Here is a 23,161-nt window from a genome sequence, read left to right as displayed (position 1 = left end):
ATCAAGTTCTCATTTAAAAAGAGATTAAATGAATGCCAAGTAATGAGAATAATATCGACGAAAAAAAATCATATTTTACGAGTTCTACCTCAAAATCAAAATATTCAAGGTGAGGGTAACCTACCGGATGAACATCCATGAAAAAAATGCGTGCATTAAGATACACATTTTGAAGGCCAAAATATACACTATTATAACTGTCAATATACTGAGTGCACCTAATAAATACAGGATAGTGAGATAAGGAAACTTCTAGTGCCTACCAACCAATAGGAGTTCCAACAACCATGCAAGTTTTAACTTATAAAATACAGACACAGGGCAAGGGGAAGATGACTCAAGAGAGCGTCCATAACATTCGTGCAGCAAACGAACACCACTGAGAATTGGTTCAAAGTGCTCTTCTGGGCAAGGGGCAAAGACGAATCGGGGTGCGAAGAGGGTCAAGGGAAAGATTCGTGGCAGTGGACCGATATATGTAAACGGGTTTAATATGACATGCACTTTAAAATTAAGTACTGAAATTTATAGCATGGTGATTATCGCGTACTAGTTATCCCACTAACTCATTATGTCACATTGTAAAGAAATAGAATATATTTTCATCCGTCTATTCTCGGAGTTTGAATACTTGAATGAATTCAATAGATTGCCCATTTTTCAAACAGGATCACGATTTAAAAGTAAGAAAGAAAAAGTCACGAGTGTTAGTAATAATATGGAAGAGAAAATTGTAGTCAGGAAGTGGTGCAGAGAGAATTAAGAGACGGGTTAAATAAAATGCCGTGACTAATTTAAACAGCCGAGTAACTCTCGTTCGTGAAGTATGAAATAAAAATTGTTAGCCTTGATATATACGCTGTTCATTAGGTATTCGTACGTACAATCAATAAATAAAAGGTCTCAAAAAGTATTGTTTGTTTTCTATGGGTTTTTTTTATTTGTTTAGCCTTTTTCAAGATTTGATGGTCACCCTTCTTGAAGCTTCCAAAATAAAAAGGTGCAAGGCCGTCCCCGGATGACTGAAGCACGGAGGACTGAGAAGGACCACAAAAGCCCGGTTAAATTAGTGAAGGGAGGAAAACAGACGGAAACTCGCAATCGATTGAAATAACCCGACGTGGGGCGAAATGAAAGGGCCGATGAAGGACACAGATTTCTAGAGTGCAACTCAAGTGCAAAAAGATAATAATCTTCAAGTGCCTGCGGGCAAGGAGACGTTAAAAAAAACAGAGAAATGAATGAGTGAGGAGGGCGTAAGAAGTGGGTACACAAAAAAATATAAGGAGAGAGACAAAATGCCTCGCTCAAAGCAGTTTCTTTCTTTCTTTTTTTGGGTCATTCTTTCTCGGTGCGACCGAGGGAATTGCAAAAATGAAAGCTGAAACAAGTAAAACGATGGGAATTCGCAAGGTGTCGTGGCACATGCCGACGCAAAGGTTTACGTGCTCGGAATTTCGCGGAGAAAAGCAGTAGTCGAAAGAAGGGGTAGGAAGGGTCCCCTCCCCCTGCTATATAGGGTGGGGGAGAGAGAGACGCAGTGGAGGAAGGAAGGGCGTGAAATAAAGGGTTCAAGAAGGAAGTATTTGAGACGTGGTGTGTTTTTTTTACGCGTGCAGTTTTTTTTTCTGTTTCATAGACTCACCCAATTTGGCAGGGCTCTCGTCGTAAACTCCACCTGAAGGAGCGGATAGCGGGAGGAGAGAGAGGAAGGAACACTTTGTTGAGCAACTCCACACATTGACACATCGTTTCACAAATCACGAGAAGGGACAAGAGAAGAAGAACATGGAATGTTGGGATTGCCGATGCCAGCCCCATGTGAAATCATCACCAGCGTCGGCAGGGCACCAAATGATTCAAAGGGACTCTAGTGACATTAAATTTGCTTCAAAAACACTCCTTTTATTGTCAGTCGATTTCATACCTATGTCATGAATATGCTGATAAAAGATCCATACATTAATAAAAATACCTATGTGGTGATACAGGAGTACACTCTACCATTCTCAAGTTTATTAGCTTCAAATGAGTACAAAACTATGCATTTCAAACACATTTATACACCACCACTTAATAGAATAAGCAAGTGAAAAAAAGATTAGTGCCATTTTAAACCACAACTTCCAAGTCTAATTTTAAGCTACCCATTTATTAGCAAGGTTCTATAATGCTTCCTCTGGAGAATTTATGGAGGAATAAATGATTATGAATGAGATTTTAAATATCTATTAATTTTCACTAATAACATTTATAAAAAACACACGGCAGTGTTTAAATTGATATGAGTAATAAGCTCAAGTAATTAAACCACATAATGTCTAAGGTCTTAAGGTAACGTCAAGGAAACAGACACAATGGGTGCCCTACATTCATCTTCATACATTTTTGCTGCACATAAAAAAACAATATAATTACTTTAGTTATAAGTTGATAACTCACTAACATAAAATACTCGAGAGAAATTATTTGTTAAGCTAATAATTAAAAATTAAAACGAGAATTTCCTTGAGCGCAGTCATTTCAGACAAAACATTCAGCATTTCTGAGTGCTAGTTAAGACTTGGTTTACATTCGACTTTTATTTTAGACTCGGAGTCGGAGACAAAGCATAATTATTTTCGCTTCTATATTCTTATATTATAGGATTGGCAAGTCTCCCACTGAGTTCCTAGCCGAAGAGAATTAGAGTTGACTGCCCTTCGAAGGACGGAGTCAATCGCTTAAGTCATACATTTTACGTAAATGAAATCGGCAACGAACGTATAACATCATCCACAGTTGAGTTATCAAAAGAAATGGAGTTCGGGAATGAAAGTTCTTCCTGCGATCAAATTGTGGCCAGGTGTCAAGAATAGTTACGTGAATCCCTATGGAAAAATAAAAATTGCACGAAGGATCGTCGTAAATCTTTCTCTGATCCCTTTTAATTCCTTTCGTAGGATAAGAGAATCCGACTCCGCTTGTACTTGAGTACATTTGTTACGTATTTACCTTAACAATTGTATCAATTCGATTAATGCGATTGATTTTCGTCAGCGTATTGTTTCATCGGCACCGCTTAGGCTGCCATCTTTATAATGCTGAGTGTATGAACGTGAAGAACTGAATTCACGTGTTTTCCAGTTGAATTGTTATCGGAATACATGGAATCCGCGGGTGTTATTTCTAAGGTGCCGGGGGACCAATGGTGGCCGAGCAAAAGGCGACTTGGCCTCCTGGGCCTCTAGGCCACATTTAGACCGCGTAGAGACCCGGCGATTGATAGGGGCGGCGGCGCTTACCTGGGCAGACGATGGTGCAGTCAACCTTCTGCGTGGCGGCGCCCTGGCAGGGCAGGCCGCCGTGGAGCGGCGCGGGATGCGTGCAGAGCCGAGAGCGCTTCTGGAAGCCCTTGCCGCACCGAGCGCTGCACTCTGACCACTGCGACCAAGGCGACCAGCCGCCGTTCACTGGAATGAGGGAAACACACGCGTCCATTACATCGGCACACCCAATTCCCGACATCTTAGAAAACTAATTTTTAAGGCCAAGATTCAAATATCTCCGTGGCTTCATCAGAAAAAGCTAATACACACTGTGATAATTCGAAGAGAATTAATTATCAGTGATTATTTTTAAGAAACGGCAAATCACAACGGTGACTAATTCTTCAGAAATTCGATTTCATAATAGTCGATGCTTGGAGTAAAATGTCTTAAAAGAAGCACTTCCTAATTATGATTTAATATCAATTTTCTCATAGTTACAGAACTCGATACCGAGCCTTATGAACTAAATCAGATTTTACAGCACATTGACTATTTAGACTTCATCATCAGGAGGTCGACTGTTGGATGAAACTTTTCTTTTTTATGAGTATATTTGCTCGCGATCCAGCTTCTTTTAACAAATTTCAAACCACGAACACTGGTCAAGAAAATGTTAGCAAAACTCTTCCACTTAGCTACCTCTGAAACATTTGATGCTTCCTCGTTCTAGGAATCGAGCAACGTAAAGATCGCCCGGGTTTGGATTGATTGAAAAAGGCGAAAAGTAAGGAAAAGGATGTTGATTAGAATCGGACAGATGAATGTTGGCATTCGTTTTCATTTGCGTGATTTGGGTGAGGTCGTGTGCACCAAACATTGGCTGCGCGACCCCGCGCTCACCACACGAGTGCATTTGACGGATAACAGGATCATATGGTTTCGCCATTAATAGTTCATATGAATTAACGCAATTACGGAACCGTTAAGCTTGGGTCCCGCCTTCGCGCTGGGCATGGATGGGATTGTTTTATTCGATTAGATCTCATTGCTAGGCTAGGAATCACTCACGGAGCGAAGGTTGAATTGAAGATTGAAGCTCTTGTATTAATTGGAAGGGAGTCTCTTTAGCATTGATGTTGAAAATGTACTATTACCCCTATCGTACTATGATAGGAGAGATCATTTTCATAAAATTAGAGAGATTAAGTGTAGAACAGATAGGTTTAAAATGTCATTTTTTCCACTAACACTAAGGGATGAGAATAACATTGTCCGACCGCGATATTTGGGTCAAAATTTAGTCTAGTGTGCATTGACCCCCTGCCGCACACCCTAGCGCTTTCAGGGTACTAAAATATCTAACATCTATATAATATCATATTTGAGATAGTATTCCGGGAGTTATTTCAGTAGCATACGAGTATACTAAACATACAGCAGGAATTTACAATGAAAAAAGAAATCTGAAATATTTTTGAAAGTGGAAGCAAGCCTATCTAATAACGTTAGTACACAAACATTTAAGGAAGGGGATTACGCACTCATTACTTCGTCCAAAAAAATCAAGTTCCGAACCACCAACTTTGGTAAGTACCACAATATGCAATGTTCTTCGTAACCACAAGCCGGTGTTTAATAAGTGTTTATCACTGCACTCAAATCTACATCTACATCTACATAATACCCCGCAAGCCGCCGCAAGGGCGTGTGGCGGGGGGTGTTAGGTCACCAACCGTAAAAACGAAAAATACCACATGCAAAAAACAACACGGAAAATTACACCCCAGCAGCGCACACACTCATGCAAAACTCCCTCCATCCAATACTCATGCAAACACATACACCGCAAAACAACAAAAAACTGCACCCCAGGATACAGCACGAAAGCCATCCTAAAACACGCAAGCCAGGACACAACAAGCAAGAATGTGAAACATCACTACCACATGAAAATGCACCACAAAACACTCAACCCCCCAAAGAGACAGTAAAAGGAAGGGAATTCGACCCAACGTTGCAGGTAGCAGGAATTTCCCCCCGCCGGGAGGGAAGAGGGACTGAAAGGGAAACTTAAAAACAGATGAACAGAACACGAATGATATCATGCGGAAAGAATGGGTTATTATAACAAAACACATAAGGTTAGTGGAGGAGCATGCATTTAAGTAGAACTAATTATTTTTTAGACACTGAGGGTGGCAAGTGGAATTTTTACTATCTATAATCCTACAGTTGCTATCCCGTATTGTCCGTGGGAAGAAGGAGTCCTTGAGTCGGCTAGTCCTGGCATCTATTTCCCGAATTTTATATGCATGATCCAAGCGACCAATGTATGTAGGAGTACGAATAATCTGCGAGACCTCGGTGCTGAAACATGCGGATCTGAATTTATTTAATAATTTCAGTCTTGCATTGAATCGTCTCTCTTCTAATGATTCCCACCCCAAATCCATGAGCATTTCGGTAACGCTTTGCGTTTTATCGTAGGAATTTTTTACAAAACGGGCTGCCCGGCGTTGAACCTTCTCAATTTCCCGAATGAGACCTTTTTCACTCGGGTCCCACACGCTGCATGCGTATTCTAAATGAGGCCTTACAAGAGCGTGGTAACAACGTTCCTTGACCTTTGAGTCACTTTTGCCGACAATGCGTCTAATGAATCCCAATTTTTTATTTGCTTGACCGCAGACTTTACGTATGTGAGTCCCCCAAGTTAAGTCTTTAGTGAATGTGACACCTAGGTATTTTACCGTATCAACTACTGCTAGGTCACCTCCAGCTAATTTGTAAGCAAATCCCGTTGATCTTTTAAAGAAATTTACCACTGAACATTTATTATAATTTAGAGTCAATCCCCAGTTAGAACACCATTTAGTAATGCAATCTAAATCCTGCGCTAGAATAAAACGATCCTCATCCCCAGATATCTCCCGATAGATCACCGTGTCATCCGCAAACATCCTAATGTTACTTTTCACTTCGCGGTTCAAATCGTTAACAAAAATCAAGAAAAGTAACGGCCCGATCACACTTCCCTGAGGTACCCCCGACGTGACTCGAACGCTGTCGGAACTAGCGCCATCAAGGACTACCCTCTGTTCCCGCTCTGAAAGAAAATCTTTAACCCAACTTATAGCGCCCTTGTTTATACCCGCGACCTTTAATTTATGAATGAGTTTACCATGTGGGACCTTATCAAATGCCTTTTGAAAATCTAAGAAGATGGCATCCACTTGCCTACCTCTCTCACCAGATACAAGTAAATCATGTGTAAATAATCCTAATTGGGTTTCGCAGGAGCGGGTTTTCCTGAATCCGTGTTGATTGTCACTTAAAAAGTTAATGTTGTCAAGGTGTCTCATTATTGAACTGACAATTATGTGCTCTAATATTTTACAACAGATAGAAGTGAGAGATATAGGTCTGTAATTACTGGGATCCTCCCTGTCACCACTTTTAAAAATAGGCGTTATTTGCGCGGTTTTCCAAATCTTAGGTACTTTGCACTCTGTGAGGGATTTGTTAAATATAAATTCAAGGTACGGGGCAATGTTTGGAGCTAAATGTTTTATCACCCTAGCTGGTATATTTTCGGGACCCGGGGATTTGTTGGGTTTAATCTCATTAAGTAATTTTAGAATTCCTTGTTGGTCCACTGTTATTTTTTCCATGGGTGGAGTATGTATTGTTTCTTGGAGATATGCGGTGGCAACATCATTCGAGAAAACGCTTTGGAAGAATGAATTTAAGATGTTAGCTTTAACCTCGCTGTCTGTATGAATTACATTGCTACAATCCCTTAAGCAAGCCACGGTTTGTTTACTCCCATTTACTTCCCTAACATATGACCAGAAAGCTTTGGGGTCAGTGTCCAAGTGCTCGCAAAGTACTTTGCGTTTAAATTCCAGTAAGGCGCTACGTAATTGTTTTTTGGTTTCAATTTTAGAGGATCTATATGTGTCCCATAATTGTGTATTCTCAGGAGATGATGTGTTCACGCCTGCCCTCTTTACCCTAGAGTGTAGCATTCTCTGCTTTCGAAGGGCTTTTCTAACGTCTTTATTGTACCACCTGGGGTCGCGATTTGCTTTAACGTATTTTATAGGTATGAAATCTACGATTCCTTTTTGCATGATATTGACAAATTCTGTCCAAGTTTCTTCCACGTTGGCATGACTTAAGCGGGTTTTGAACTCGGGTAGTGAAGAGTTTAATTGATTGGCAAAAGATTCAAAGTCTGCTTTATGGTAATTATAAATTTTTCTTTTTGGTTTAACAATCTTTTTTATTGCTATGTCCAAATGGACATTAATTGCTTTATGGTCACTCAAGCCCTCATCAGTTGATACACTAATAATACGTTCCGGCGTGTTTGTAAGAAATAGATCCAATATGTTTTTTCCACGGGTGGGCATGCGTACTGCTTGATGGAGGGAGTTTCTTTGAACCAATTTTATCATGGAATTGCAAGATTCGCGATCGCGGGTCCCAGATTTAACGATATTGCTGTCCCAATCTATACCAGGGAGGTTAAAGTCGCCACCAATTATGTTTATGCTGTTATTATATTTACGTGTAAACTTGTGAATTTGATCGTTGAGGGTGTGAAGTGTTTTCAAATCTGAGTCTGGAGGTCTGTAGAAAGAGCATAAATTTATGTTGGGTTGATTGGTCCGTAGTAAGGTGCACCAAACACTTTCTATGTTATTATTTTCAAATGAAACTTGCCTGCTTTCAAAATGACTTTTAACTGCCACGAAAACCCCTCCTCCGGGTCTTGTATCTCTATCGTGTCGGTAAACTTTGAAATCTATTGGGAAAATTTCTTGGTCATTAATATCATTGCACAGCCAACTCTCTGTGCCTAATACTATATCAGCGGAATGAGTTTGGATTATGTGTTCTAGATCCGCTGATTTGTTCTTGAGGCTTCTGCAATTTATAACAAGTATAGTTAAATTATTTTGATGTTGAATAACGTCCTTATTAGTGTCTGACTGTAATTTAGGACGCCTTTGTGGGGAAGTGCGTGTCACATGTCTTTCTAAATCATTGCCAGTGTTGTCAATGACTGTTATATTTTTATTAATAATATTATACGCGCTATCCCCAGATGTTATTGACCCACTAAGTGACCTGCTCTCTATCCTAAAAAAGGCCTACAGTGGTCGAGTATCCTATCCGCTACCTTACTCGCCGCTTCCGCCGTGTAATGGACCCCAGATCGGTTAAGGGGAGTCCTGCAAGATCGGAGGGTTGGTCTCAGGTCGACGAAGGAGGCTCCTATGTCCGAGCAGAATCTCGATAGTCTCTGGTTTATGCCTTCCACTCGGCTCCAAACCAGAGACCCGCGATCCTCCCTCGGAACGATGCTGCAGACCGTTAGTCCCAGCCGAACCCCCTCGACGCCCTGGACGCGCTTCACCTCGGAGCTCAGTTCCCTAAGGGAACGGAGGACCTCCTCGGATCCACGGTCCGTGACGTCGTTGGTGCCCACATGGGCCACGACCTGCAGCCTAGAGCACTTCGTGCCTTTGACCGCCGCCTCGATCGCCTTCGTCACCTGAGGGACTCCTCCGCCTGGTATACACCAGGCGGTCACCCGTTGATCGGCGCCTACGCGGCGCGCCCTCTCCCTCAATGGGACCATTACACGACGGACATTCGAGCTACCTATTACTACAATTCCCTCCCTTCCCGTTCCCTGACGTCTTACCCTAGGCAGTGCCCTCGGAGTAGGGGTAGGGGCTGCAGGTACGGTGGTGCTGTCATCCGACAACACCTGGTACCTGTTGGAGACGGGGATGGTATCTGCCTCCGCAGAGTCCAATCCACGCCGCAGCGTTACCTTCCCCTTGCCCCGAGAGACAACCCTCCAATCGTCTGACCTACGGACGTGAGACACTCCCTCGTTGGGAGATGGGACACGGGGTAGGTCTCTAATCGCCCAGCCACGTGTAGCATTCGGACGAATCCGTGCACCCATATGGGCGTGGCGGGTTTTCGTATTCCCACCCCGAGCACCATCTCTCCTGAGGGGAGTCCTCCGGCCAGCGATCACCGATCGAAGCTCCCGCACCATTCTCTCCAGCATGACAATACGGGCCCTTAAAGCCGCGCATTCGCCAGTGCCTTCGAGCATGGCAACAGGGGACCTAGATGAAGCCATCCTAATTAAACTACTGAGTTCCCAATAAAAGCTAACCTGTATACACTATGCTAAAATTTCTAAGAGGGGTTAGTTAAATTTAGCTCAATCAATAAGTTACGCTTTGTAAGTAAGTAAAGAAAGGAAAGAAAAAAGATGGTAAAGAAAATAAAACACTCACCGATAACCAATTAGATTCGACGGACAAAAACCACCGCAAGCCACTAAGAGTACCCACAAGGAATACCACCAAACTATTAAAAACTAATAACAAACAGCACAAAAACTAAATAAACTAACTATTTCACAAAATTAAAGCTAACACTAAACTACACTTCACTAGGGAAGAACAAACACAGAAGTAACAGCAGGCACGCAGGTAGTCTCAGGTAGGGTCGAACCGGTTCTAGGGAGCGAGCTCGAGCACGTCTGTTCTCGGCAGAAGCCAGGCAGAGAATGATCGCCTTCAGAAGTATTTCGCCAAATCGCACGTTTTGCTGATTAATAAGTACTCGCTTTTCCCGTTTCGTCTTTCAGAGCCACTCAAGATCGCACCTTAAAGGCTGATTCAAAGTTCTCTAGGCTGCGAATGTATCGACAGAAATCACCGCGTGGTGATTATTAGGTTTTAACGGTTTCACGTTCATTAGAGCTGGTTCCTTCAGATCGAACCGTCGAATACGCCTGCGGGAAAACTGACGGCACCCTTTTCGCAGTGAAAATAATAATTCGGGGGCTCCGATCGAATATGAAAAAAACGCAATTAAGAATGAGTGGGAGGAGAAACGGTTACACCTTTACGGACACGTTGTAAGCACAACCCCTTGTTTCGGCTCGCAGGGGTAAGACGAAGGCGGGGGACGAACCCACGTCGTCGCGGCCCGAGGGAGTGTTGCCTTCGTCTCGCATTGGCCGTATTCCCTCCCGAGCAGAGGGAGCAATTTCACGACGAAGAGGCGCAGTAGATGGACGCCTTGGGCGGATGAGGGGGTGGCGGCGGTCGGGGGAGTGTACAGACTTAACGCCTCGGACTTGCCGAGTTCCTTACAAGGAGAGGAAACAGTTCGGGGAGGAAAGAATGTGAGGTGGCCGTTATCGCGAGGGAACACTGCCGGACGGACGGAATGGAGGGAGATAAGGGGGGTGGGGGTAGTGGGGGGAGAGATCTGGGTGGGGAGGGGCGGTAATCGGAATTGGGGGGAGGGGATGAAGGAGGAGACGAGGGTGGGATTGCCGCAATATCTGAAGAGGGATTGGGAGGGGATCAGGGAGGCACGGGGTTGGGGGGGATGTGTCGCGAGGATCCCAAGCGAACATCTGGTCCTGATCTCCTTCGATAGAGGGGTGGGGGGAAGGGGGTTGAAGAAGAAAGGGGTTGGGCGAATAAGGGACGAGGGCGCGAGGAAGGAAGAAGGAAAGGGAGAGGAGGAATTCGGGGGAAAAGAGAAAATCGAGAGGAGGAAGCAGCAAGCGAAGGAGAGGAGGATAGGGCTGGGCCGTGGGCGGGGAATCCGGGCCCAAGGGCTCTTTCCCAAAATTCCCGCTAAATGTTTAACTCTCTCCCTCCATCGAGGGCTGCATTGAACTGGGCGTTGCTTTCACTGACGGGTGACAAGCCAGTGTGCTCACGGGTGTGGGTGTGAGACCAGCCTTAAGAAGAGGACAAGCGTACATGGAAGCCAGACCCCGGCGGCGGCGAAAAGCCGTACGCCAGGCCATTGAGCGGGCTACCGAAATACACGTGGCAACCGACAAAGCACCCGGTCAACCACGGGTATTGAACTCGGTGCTTCAGCAGGGGAGAATCACGCACAAACCACACCCAAAAGGCTTGGTCTTTAGAAACTGTGGTTTGAAAATAAACTTTTCTGGCAGGAGTGACTGACCATTAACCCTATATGTAATTATTTGATTCGTACGGCTCCATTTTTTATTTTCCATTTTTAAGATCTCTCCGGTCGGATTCATCGAGTTATGGCAACACCCGGTTATATTCTAAGAGAAGGTACCAACTTAAAATAATTTTAAAGGATATACCGTAATAGGGGACAGGTACTACAATTTAATGTAGGCCAATGGCAACCTTAAGATGGCGAAATATTTTACTTCTCACATAAAGATATTTTCCACCCCTAGCCTGTATCTGTAAGTACCCCAGTCCAACTCGTATACACATCCTACTTTCAGTTAAATGTACCGGTACCAAGGCATAAAGATACAGTACGCTTAGTTCTATCATTACTACTTCATATTTTAATTAAATGGAATGCGAGTGAAAACGCAATATCAAAGGAAAAAAGGAGACCAGGAAGATTGATAAATTTCGAGTGATAACCTTGCTCATCAATGGAACCTCTAGGCCCCATCTAGGGGAAAAAGAAATACCCAGGGAGAAGATAGTAAAGAGCTGTTACAAACAAGTTTTGTAGACATTTTTAGAGGGTCCTGATTTCAATCCGCTTGGATCGAGCAAAATCTTTCAACTTCATAAATAATAACACTTTACGAAGGACAGTATAAGTAAGGTTTCCTGCCACTCAATGAATAATGGCACACCTCATACCATTTCAAGCTTTTTCGACGGCACTCGGCACACATTATCGCTTAAAAAAACCCGCCATTGTTATTTTGATGCTCACTGAAGAGAGTTCAAACCACAAGTTTATATTTTATTTCACAATCACGCGCTGACAATAAACGAAGAAGTCTCCCAGCGCCATTCCTAATTCCAGCACCATCACTTTTATCCGAATCAATGCTGAATTTATTTTTAAACTTCGCTCGCCGACTCAACGAGGACACAACCCTGCCACCCACCCCTCGACTCCCGCCGACGCACCAGCATAGACAAGAGAGCGAGGCAACCCCAGATGGAGCGAAGAGAGAGCAGTCAGTCCTCGTCACTGAAGGTGATTGAACTCGCAAGCCGTGGGTCATTCCAACGCCGTCATTTTTTCTAATTATTGCTTAGTGCCATCAGTATTCTCTAGATATCCTTTAAGCCTCGTGAAACTGTTTTCTTTCGACTGTTTTGAAGAAGTCTGGATGGAATTCTCCGCTCTTTGGTGTCGCACCCATCTTCCGCTGGGTGTGGGAGTCGAGGGATTTTCTCCGGGGGGCGAGTGGGGTTAGAGGGTGGTGGCAGGGGGCAAGAGGAAGTAGGGGCGGGTCTCCTCCGGCGGGGGGAAGCCCTCCCCCCTTGGGTAGGGGCGGGAGTTGGTGCGCGAGTGGATGGAGCCTGGTTTCGGATTGTTGTTTGGGTTTTGAGGCACGTACCAGGGGGGCGGGGGTTCCTTCGAGTGGCAGGGTGAAGGGGGGAGGGGAGAAAGGATTACGGAGGAGGGCGAGAGGAGCCGTGAGGAGCGAGCGATAAAGGGGGGCCAGAAGGAGAGAGAGAGACGAGTGGGGGGAGGGTCGTCCGTTCGCCCCCGCACCTCACGCACGTCGCATTTACTCCCAAGGTTCCCTCCCCCTCCCCCCCCCAACGCAAAGCCCCCGCCCGGGAAAGGAAGCGCGCCCCGTGTTGTCGAAGACGAGTTTTCTTCTCTTTGCAGAGTCCACGGAGTGTGACTGCGGCGGCCAACCGCCCCCACCTCTCGCCACTTCCTCCCCGCCCCCATAACTATAACTTAAATTGCGGAAATGGGAGAGGGGGAGGGGGTGGCTTTAAGGAGGGATGGAAGGGGGGTGGCGGCCATTAAATGAAACAAGAGTAATATTTTTCACGGTTACTGGTTGCAATTCCGGGCATCAAACGACTTCATTGTCGCGAACATAAGGTCATGAGGGGAAACCTTACAACTATCTCGTAGACGACTGACCGACGCGGGAAGGGTTAATGGTGGAATACAAATAAAGGAAGTGAGGCAACTGAGCACAGAGTAATTTCAGTTGTGCGTGTCCATTAGACTGGGATTTAATGGAATGCGTACGGCTCCACTTCCACCAACCAGACATTATCCTTTTGTCACCGCGTGCATTTCACGGCGCTCACGCCCAATGCACACCGTGCACGTGGTGCCCGTTCCATCAAAGCACGGAACAGCCCTGGATGTCGCTGCGCCTTCAATTCATTTTACCTCAAATTCATCAAAGCCAGAAGGACCACAAATTGCCAACACGGTCCATTTTTCCGATTGTTCGTCAACGTTGGTTTTTGAACTTTTCTTTGCGTTCAAATTACTCAATGATAAATTGAATTTTTTACAATATTTTCTCTAGGCAAACGTTGTGTATCTTGGCAACGCGAAGTGGCTACTAAGTAAACAAAAGGATTGTACGCTACGAGATCCTTTGTTCCTCCTCTGATCTTCACAATGGATAGCGTCACTCAGTGACAAATGACGAAAATAGTGCTGAATTTATATTTATAACCCCTGGGTAAATATGTAATTATCCAATCCTATTTCCAACATTTCTCGTAAGTTTTTTTCAGTTTGATTACCAACAAATCCAAAAACAAAGGCAGCACAAGAAATTAAAGCATTTGTACGTATGAGACGATTATGCGTGGATCTGACGGATCAAGCTTTGTCTGGCATTGGTGTTTTACGCGAGCATTAAAGACATACAGGGTAGTGAATCTTGAAGTTATTTAAATGGTTATACATATCCTTTGCGTCATATTTTGAGTACCTGAACAGAGTTTCGATGAATTTCATGGCTTTCTTTGATGCCTGAGCCAGATTTTCAAGTTCCCAGAGGGACTGAAGACGTAATATCAGGTCGGCTGTCGTGCAAACCAGAGAGTTTCAGTGTCATCAAAATATTTGTCCCTCAAAGGTCGAGATTGCACGTTTTATCTGAATGTATACTCTAAAAGAGTGAGTTTTAGACATTTTTTTATATCTCATAAATGCCTTGACCAATTAGCATCATTTTCAAGACTTAATAAGCCCCTCATCTCACAGTCATTAAGAAGACGCTTTAGGTTCAGAAACATGTATCGATAGATATATTAAACTTTGACTGATTCAATGACCGTGGTCATATACCAAAAGGTAGACCCTGATACTCTCGGGCAGATTAAAATGAACTTAAGTTGATGTATGAAATCTGCGTGCAATTATGTTAATGTCTTTGCCTAATAAGGCAAAAACAATATATATTTTACAGCAACAAAATAAGTTTATAGTATAAAAATTCCAGTTTTAATCGAAAAACAAGGTAGCCAGTTCACCGTTTATTTCCTAATTACGCCGTCTATTTTCATACATCGAAGACACGCCGCAACGAAAACACGCCACAACGAAGTCAGCGCTTGAGGAAGAGCGATGACACAAGGGAATGAAGCGGACACACGAGACGTTCAAGGAGAATCTAAACGAATGTCTGGGCTCGGAGACACATTTCCAGGAGAGTAACGCGGGAGAGGGGCATTCACGAGATCACGGCCATTCACTCCCTCAGGGCCGCGGAAGGGGAACCGGATCCAGAGGATAATTTTGTATCCACGGCGGTGAGACGCCGATATCCATTACAATTAACTCGCCAAGAAACCTGCTCGCTTTGTTCGCTCCCGGATAACCCGGCCCTTATTTGTGCCTACAGTTTTAAATTAGTTTTGAAATAAGATATCCCCACCTAATTACCGCTCAATACTTTCCCAAGAGCCCGAATCAACAGAGAGGGTTGGCGCAAACTAATTTAGACCTTATATTCGTACCCCTCACTCGTGGAGAGGGCTCCAGGACAAGGGTTTTCGAGAGGGAGGGATGACTGCTGGTACGCGTGGGACAGATGGGGAAAAAGAAATCTCTCTCTCTCCTTCTCGGCTCCTAATCTTAAAAAGACAACCCCTCTTCCCCCCCAACTCGCAAACTCGAAACTTCCCAGATTATCCCCCACGTCGGGAGGGAGCGGCAACTTCTCCCCCGGCCTCCGCCGCGCCTTCCTGCGGAGAAAAGGATACCAGGGGTGCGGGAAATTCGAGATCCTCGAATCCTCCCTCTTCGCTGCGCCCTCCGCTCATCACTTCGCCTTTCCGACGGTTACAGTATTATCTCCCTGTTCACGAAGTCTCATTGCGCGTAAAGAACGGAAAACAAACGGCTCCAACATATCTAAGAAACCCTCGAACTCTATTTCCTACCCGTCCTCGCTAGAACGATACGCAACACGACGATCGATTCTCTTGGAATAAACCCTCCCTCCCAATTAATTTCTTCATCATTGCAGGGAAAAGTGAAGAATAGAACTCGATTTCTGAACGATTTCACCCGCAATTCCGCAGAAAGAGCGGATTTCCCCCTGCCACACACCCTAGCGGTGGCTTGCAGGGTACATTAATAAATAAATAAACGGTATTTCCCGAACAAAAGGGACACATGATAATGGTATCGATGTCGAACGAATACCCATTGTTAACTGTTTCTTTTACTTATTTAAAACTATGAAGTTAAAAGATTACTCCCGTAATGGTAGCTTGAATCCGTTATCTCAGTGGATTTCAGAATTGACGAGTCCAAACGACTCTTCCGATACACGGTTCATTCATTCCATCGGAAAATTACATTTGGGTCCGAGTATCTTCGTTGGATTTGACTTTTCGGGAGAGTCAAACTCCACAAAAGAGTGGGTATCTGTACATGAGCGGTATTAACAAAAAAGGCACAAGCTCAATTCCGTGTAACAACGCAGCAAATTTGCGGGAAACAATGTTCCACCCCACGACCACATCAACGGGCTCCAAGTGGCACGTTCAAAAAACAAGCAAGGTGGGCGCCTCTTCCTCGTGGCAATACAAAAAAGCGAAAGTGGACACGCAAGCAGAAATATTACGCAATAATTTCTGCTCCATTCATACTCCTCTTCCAATTCCTTACTGCCTACAGTCCCCTAGATTTCGTTCCCAGATAATAATTCCAAACATGTATATGAGTAAAAACATTTAGTTAATCAACGAAAAATAACATATTCTACACTTTAAAGAGTCCCTAGATTTTACTAATTATAAACTTTGATGATAACAAAAAATAATATATCCTCCGAAAACATTAATTTCAATATCTATTAAAGAAACAATAGCTTAACACTAATACAATATCATTTATCCGGCAAATAAATAACCAAGGTCCCTTCATCTCCATGCTCTAGTCATTAATTTACCTCTTAATAAATTTCGACATGGAATACATTTTTTCTGAACACAAATTTGTGTGTAAATGTGAATTTTTTAAAGAAAACATACCTGCATCAAATCATCTTCCGATCAAGTTTGCAACCGACAGTAGTATATCATAAATCAAACAACAAAGTAGGAGAATAACGAAGAAGATTACATCCATTAAAGATTTTTTCTAATATTGAAAAGGACATTTTCTAAAAATTGAATCGTTCCGGACTTAATTAATTCAAAATCAATGTCAATTGCTTAAAGCATTAAGTACCTCATTGAAAATAGTTCACCGAAACAAATGTCGATTTCAAGGCACATGCGTTACAATAATTTATGATTTTCACACCATATAATTTAAAACATTAAACGTTTCAATTAATTTCTCCATCGGACATGCACAAAATACGATGTGAAATATTTAAAACCAAAAATATCGACAAAATTTCTAGACCAGGGCACAACTTTCTATTATATCTCCTCGTGATAAGTTTCCAGGAATCAACAATTCTAATAAATATTTTCTGCCAGGAAAAATAAACAACTTTAATTGAGTTTCCAGAACACTCTTACTTGCAAACGTGGTTTATCTTGAACCAGACGACCTCCCACCAAACCTGTGAACGTAATAAGAGACTGCAACGGATCGCGGAGCAGTCGTTAGTGGCTTGGAACAAAACCAAAATATCGTCCAATCAGGGCGCAATCATTCTCTTTGGAGGGAGCCGGGGAGGATCTAAAAAAGGGTTAGACTCATAACCTGAGAAGGTTGGGGGTGTTGAAGAAGCGCCGGCCCAACCCTCTCCCACGATCTTAAACCCCACACCAAATCCCACTCGCATCCCGCCCTTCCTCCCCCGCCCCTCCGCGGCGACAAACCTCCTTTTCCTCCCTCTGAGAAGACGACGTCGTCAGTTGCAATTCTCCAGAAAGTTTGCCTCTCTCTCTCTCTCTCTCTCTCTCTCACGTAAATCCACGGTCAGAGATCCCTTAATTAGGCCCCAGGACGGGTGAGAGTGACGACGGTGCGGCAGGGTGGGGGGGGGGGGACCGCACCCCTTCACCCATCTGCCAAGCTCGAGGAATCCCACTTAACCGTAAACATTTTCAAAAATGCTCCCGCCTCCGCTTTTGCCCATTCTCCGAAACTTCGAAAATTATTTCAAGCCAGAATTTGAGGAGGGTCTTTGAAACGTAATATTCCGTGGAGATGATGAAACCTGAAGCGAGAAGTAACCTCTGGAGTACTTTCACTCATTTAAACCTAGGTTTTTAAACAAAAATAAATGCGTAGGAGAGCTTTAAATCATTTAGCCTTGCTGAAATTTCCCGGCTAGGAAGTTACGGATGCATGACCTTGACCCCCCTCGTTACTTGAGATGAAACCCGAACGCCCAAGAGCATCAGTACTTGACAGTCACAAAACTCCTATACCTTCGTCGTTGGTCAAATAGTTTATGGAAAAAGAATTGCAACTAATTCGTAATAACAGCGAAACTTGATCATGTATTCGAAAAAATATTAGGGCTCAAAATGTGTAATCTCTGAAGCCTCTCCGCCATTTTCAAAGTTGGGATCGGAATGAAATAGACATCAAAGGATCTCTCTCACCGTTTGAAGTAAAAATTTTGATCTGTACAATTGTCAAACAAGGTTTTCGTCTAATTCCAAGAAACTGCGGGAGATGCCGCAACAGTAACTTTATACGGAGTCATCCGCTAATATGCATTGCAATCCAACAATTACTAAGTTTTAAAAATAATTCACCTTGACCGGGATTCGAACCCGGATCCCATTATTTTTTACGCTCTGAAATATTTGCCTTGTAATACAAATTAGCGGATGAATCCGTTAAAAGTTACTGTTGCGGCATCTCCCGCAGTTTCTTTGGAATTGGTCAAAGGTAAAACAACGTAAAGTTTTAAAATTGGCTTTAACCTCGTGGGCTGCGTTGCATCGAGCACGCCTACGAATGTCTGGGACATCGCAAGTGGGGTTTTTCGTCACATCGTCTTATTCCTTTAAAGCCTCCGACATTTCAGATTTTAAAAAGGCTCTTCGATAGCTTAACTGGCTAAAGCACTCGGCCGGATATCGAGGGATTCGGGTTCGAATCCCAGTCCCAGTACACACTGAAATCGTTGGATTGTAAGGTTTTCATCTCTCAGGCAACTTGTCTGAATATATTTCGGGGTACTCAAATTAATATAAAAGGTATAATATACTCATGAAGATATTTCGATTCGAAAGTAACTAATTCTTAAGTGCGCCAGTTGTAGAGAGAGCAAACTATTTTCGAGATGGAAATTAAAAATGCACAAAAACTATAAAAAAAAGATTACATGAATGCTGAGAAAACTGGCGAAATAAAATTATTATTAGAAGGCGAATATTTCCTGACGCCATTTGCGGAATATCGACGGGAGCAGGTACTCACCGAAAAAGTCGCCACCGTCGGTAAAAGAGCGTAGGAGCAGAGGAATGACACACGGCGCCGGCTACAAGATGAGATGACCGCGCGACGGACACAACAACGCAAACTTTAAAATGCACGATGAGCAGTAAATTTGGCACGAACTGATCTTTTACTGCTGTTACATTATCGCCTGGTGTGGTCGCCTTGAAACAATATCAAATGCATCAGGCTAAACCACAATAATTTAAAATATACGTTCCATGCGACTCCAAGCACCCAAGCACGTGAGAAATACGGCCAAAATATTCGGTTCACATTTGGACGTGGAATATGCCATATTTGGCAGTTTAATATTTCAATATTTTTTTAATATGTGCATAATTATGAATATTGAAACCAATGGAGGGTTGGGCAAATATTTTGTGTTCTCCACATTTCATTCCAATGATAGTCTTTCTTCACCTAGGCAAAATTCCAATTAAATCGCTGATGTAAACGTAGTTTTTGCATTAAAGATCAACAACATGAATTCCAACATGAACATATATGAATTCCAACCATTTTTCACATACTGGCAAGAATATTACTAATTGTTTATTATGGGGAAAGCTAAAGCTGAGCCATTCAATTTCGCCACGGATCTCCAAGGAGCCAATCGAAACCAGCGGTGGGATACTTGAAACTATTGCTGTATCACACAATGCATAGTATATTACGGGAATACAGGTAAAACATTCGGCTAACAATTGGTGAGCGCCTTCCGATCGAATACAGAGAAAACTTTGGAGGAGAGGTCGAAGGAAAAAGGCAGCGGAGTGGGGCAGACATCTAAAGACGTACGCCCATCGGCAAGGAGTCTCTTGGAAGCACAAATCATTATTTAACTACGTTTTGTAGATATTTACATACACATGACTAACAATACAAAGCCTATGTGTTACGCCGCGGTTTGTCATTCGATATTGCAATCATATTTCAACAAAGCATACGTCATACTCCACATGTGCGTTCCTATTTTCATTAGTTTCTCACGACATTTTAAATCCTATTAAATATTTAAATTTTACATATGTTCGTTGAAGTTCTTGCACAGATCATGGTGGGCACTAATTGGATGATCTAAAACAGAGGTGGCATAGCTTGTAATTTTCCACAGTTTTGATTGGAATATTCGGAGAATTTACCATGCTCTCGTAAGGAGAGATATGGGTGAGTCGGTAAATGGAGAAGCCGCATTTACTTGACTCAATGAATGTAGCAGTATTTTGGAATGATCGCCTCGCGATTTTTATTTCCAGCCACCCGATGCCTTGCTCGGTGGCGGCGAGAGTTGCTCCGAGGAGGAGGTCAGAGGAGGGGCGGGCGCGGAGAAGGGGGCGAGGAGGGAGGGGCAGGGGAAGAAGGCATCGGGAGGAGGAGGGGGGCATTGGAAGAGAGGAGGGGGGCATTGGAAGAGAGGAGGGGGGGAGGTGAGGGGAGAGGGTGTGCGACCCCCGGGGGTGGTTTCTGGTGTCTCGCGGAAGGGTGGAGTATGGAGGAAGAGGAGGAGAGGGGAGAGGAGGAAGGGTTAATTTTACGTGGGGTCGCGCTGGGCCACAAATCCCAGAAAGGGGATTTGCACGGGTTGGTTCCTTAGGGGGGGGGGGGGAGTAGGGGAGAAGGGCAGGGGTGCGGAAGGGGACAAGGAGGTCGCGGAAATATCTCTTCCCCCTCCCCCTTGGTTTCCACCCTCAAGGAACACCGCGAGGCTTAAAACCACGTCTCATATTCACACGGTAATTTCCGAATTAAAACAGAACAAGTAGAAAAGTTGCCCTATTTGTAGAAAATTGTTATTTTATAACTTGAGGGAAAGGATTAGGATATTATTGGAAGACTGGAAGTATCTAGATAGAATGAGAGTCATTGACGAGGTTGGAATCCTGGATAAATGCAAATAATTAGTGTTTAAATCCCGATTCCTATGACATTAATATTTCTAGACTAGACGTGATCACTATGAGACGTTCCGGCAAAATAACCAACACACTTTTACCCTCGGATGATTCTTGATCATAGCAGTAAAAAATGATACGCTCAAACATTCAGACTAGCTGAAAATAAATACGAGTTTTGAGGGTGATTTCATTTATTTTAAAAACCCTTTGACGATGGGATAAAAGCATTTGTTTCACGCCGATAGATGGCACCGAATTACACGTAGTTTGATGAAGTGCTATGCAAATAAACCGCCAGCGCAAGGAATGAAAACCAAGGGAATACATTCATGAGCAAATTTGTTCTTCTCCACTCGTGCATGAACGCTTTCCTTGAGGGGAGCGCACACTTTCCTGCCAAAAATCTTTTCACGAGACCTATTCCATCTAGCAAGGCATTTAGAAATGGATTTATAATCAAAAGGAAAAATAAACAATTTAAATGTTTTTTACAAAAAGCAGGCATTAAATTTACTCATGTCCACCAATTACGGTAAATTATACTGTGGCAAGACGACTCAATTGACTCAACTAACAAAAACTCTACTTCTATAACGAAGTGGTTACATTCAAAATTAGATAATATTCGGTTCCTCACTGTAACAATCCTGTGATATTCTACCGTAGAGAGTTATTAAGACTATTCCTGTGTTAAGAGTATGTAAACAGAGTCGAATGCTGTTTTTACGATACATTTCTGGTTTTCATGGCCTTTCGATAATTCCCACATTGTTCTAATGACTGAGAGAGAGTAATTATTTTTTCTCATGGGTAAAATGTAATGCGCGGAATAAATAAATGTAGAGCAGAAAATAAGAATAGATTGGAGGGTCAGGAGGCTAATCAGCAACCTTAACATGTCTCAAGAGTGCTCAGGTGCGAGCGGGGAAAGGAGAGTTCGGATGGACAATGTAAGGAAGAGTTAGGTAGGGGTGTCCATTATCACCAGTGATCTTAAACGTGCATGCGCAGGAAATGGTAAAGGGGGCGTAGGAAGAACTGGAAATAGGAATGAAAGTTGGTGGAAGATTCATAAAATCAGTTAGGCTTGCTGGTGATCAAGCTCTAGTATATAAGTCAGCCAAGGGCAAACAGTGCTGAGTGCATTGGAAGGTCAGTGCGATTTGTATGGGTTGAGAATAGAGGCGAATAAATCCAAGGTTATGAGGTTTTCAAAAAAGAAAAAGACTAAGTTGAATGTTAAAATAGACGGATGCCAAGTGGAGCAAATGGAACGGTTTACGTATCTCGAAAGTATTTTGGACAAAATGGTCAAAGGAGTAGGGACATGAGAAGAAAAACTGCTTTGGGGAAAGAAGCTTTCACAAGGAGGAGAGAATTGATGACAGGAACTTTGAGAAAGGATGTTAAGAAAATGCTCGTCAGTACCTAGATGTGGAACGGGGTTTTGCACGACGCGGAAACATGGTTATTGAAGCAGGATGATAGGCGTAGATTGGAGGCTTTTAAAATGTGGATTTGGAGAAGGATGGAGAAGGTGAAATGGACAGAAAGGAAAACGAACGAGGTGCTGGGCATGGCGGGGGAGGACAGGGGATTGTTGGGAGAAATTATAAGGAGGCCGGAAAGATGTATTCAGAGCGTTTTGATTGGCGATGGGATGATGAAGACTGTGATAGAGGGGAGAACGCTGGGCAACCGAGGAAGGGAGAGGAATGCAATATACGCATGTTGGATGGAATAGGGGGAGGAAGGAATCATGGGGAATCAAAAAGGGGCCTACTGTAGTGCTTCAGGTTGTATTTTTGATTACGAGAAATAGTATACATTGTGTCCATTCGTAAATCTAACTATCTCAACCGGTGAGATACCAATAAAAAATATGTTTTCTGTTTTGTTCACTTCGTGGATAAAAGAATCGCCGTAAGTTTGCTTAAAAATGAGTTCTCCTTAAAAATACTAAAAGTAGGGAGGTGTGCCATCCTAAAAGGAGTACTTTTACGTACCAATGAGCGATTCTGCGGAAAAGGGAAGAGGATTTCGGAAATCATGTAGAGTGCCGGCTGGCCGGCGACTCGCCGAATCTAGAGCGGAGTGAAGGGGAAGCTGGAGGGTGTGGGACTGACGAGCGACCGGATTGAGGAGAGGAGTCGGAACGCAAGACTCGTTACATTCATCGCCATTTCTTGATACGTGCACGGGCTTCTTATGACTTAATATTCCCTCCACGGAGCTTAATGCCCTTTAATATCCGAGTCACCCCGAGGAGAGGGAAGGAATGGGGGGGGAGGCGAG

At 43.5% G+C, this 23,161-nt stretch overlaps 1 protein-coding gene across 1 annotated transcript in view; it reads right to left on the bottom strand.

Annotated features, from left to right (window-relative positions):
• unc-5 overlaps window positions 1–23,161 on the bottom strand; it is a 462,517-nt gene that overhangs the window by 52,172 nt on the left and 387,184 nt on the right. The window contains exons 6-7 of the mRNA XM_071586409.1: window positions 3,285–3,452; window positions 1,646–1,678 (exon numbers count right to left, since the gene is read on the bottom strand). Coding sequence (XP_071442510.1) covers window positions 1,646–1,678; window positions 3,285–3,452 — 201 coding nt within the window. The remainder of the gene's footprint in view (window positions 1–1,645; window positions 1,679–3,284; window positions 3,453–23,161) is intronic.

This window comes from Hetaerina americana, unplaced genomic scaffold (assembly GCF_022747635.1).
Source record: "Hetaerina americana unplaced genomic scaffold, ioHetAmer1.1.p SCAF_22, whole genome shotgun sequence".
NCBI lineage: Eukaryota > Metazoa > Arthropoda > Insecta > Odonata > Calopterygidae > Hetaerina > Hetaerina americana.
Note: the sequence above shows the minus strand (reverse complement) of the source record. Positions and strands in the feature narration are given on the sequence as shown.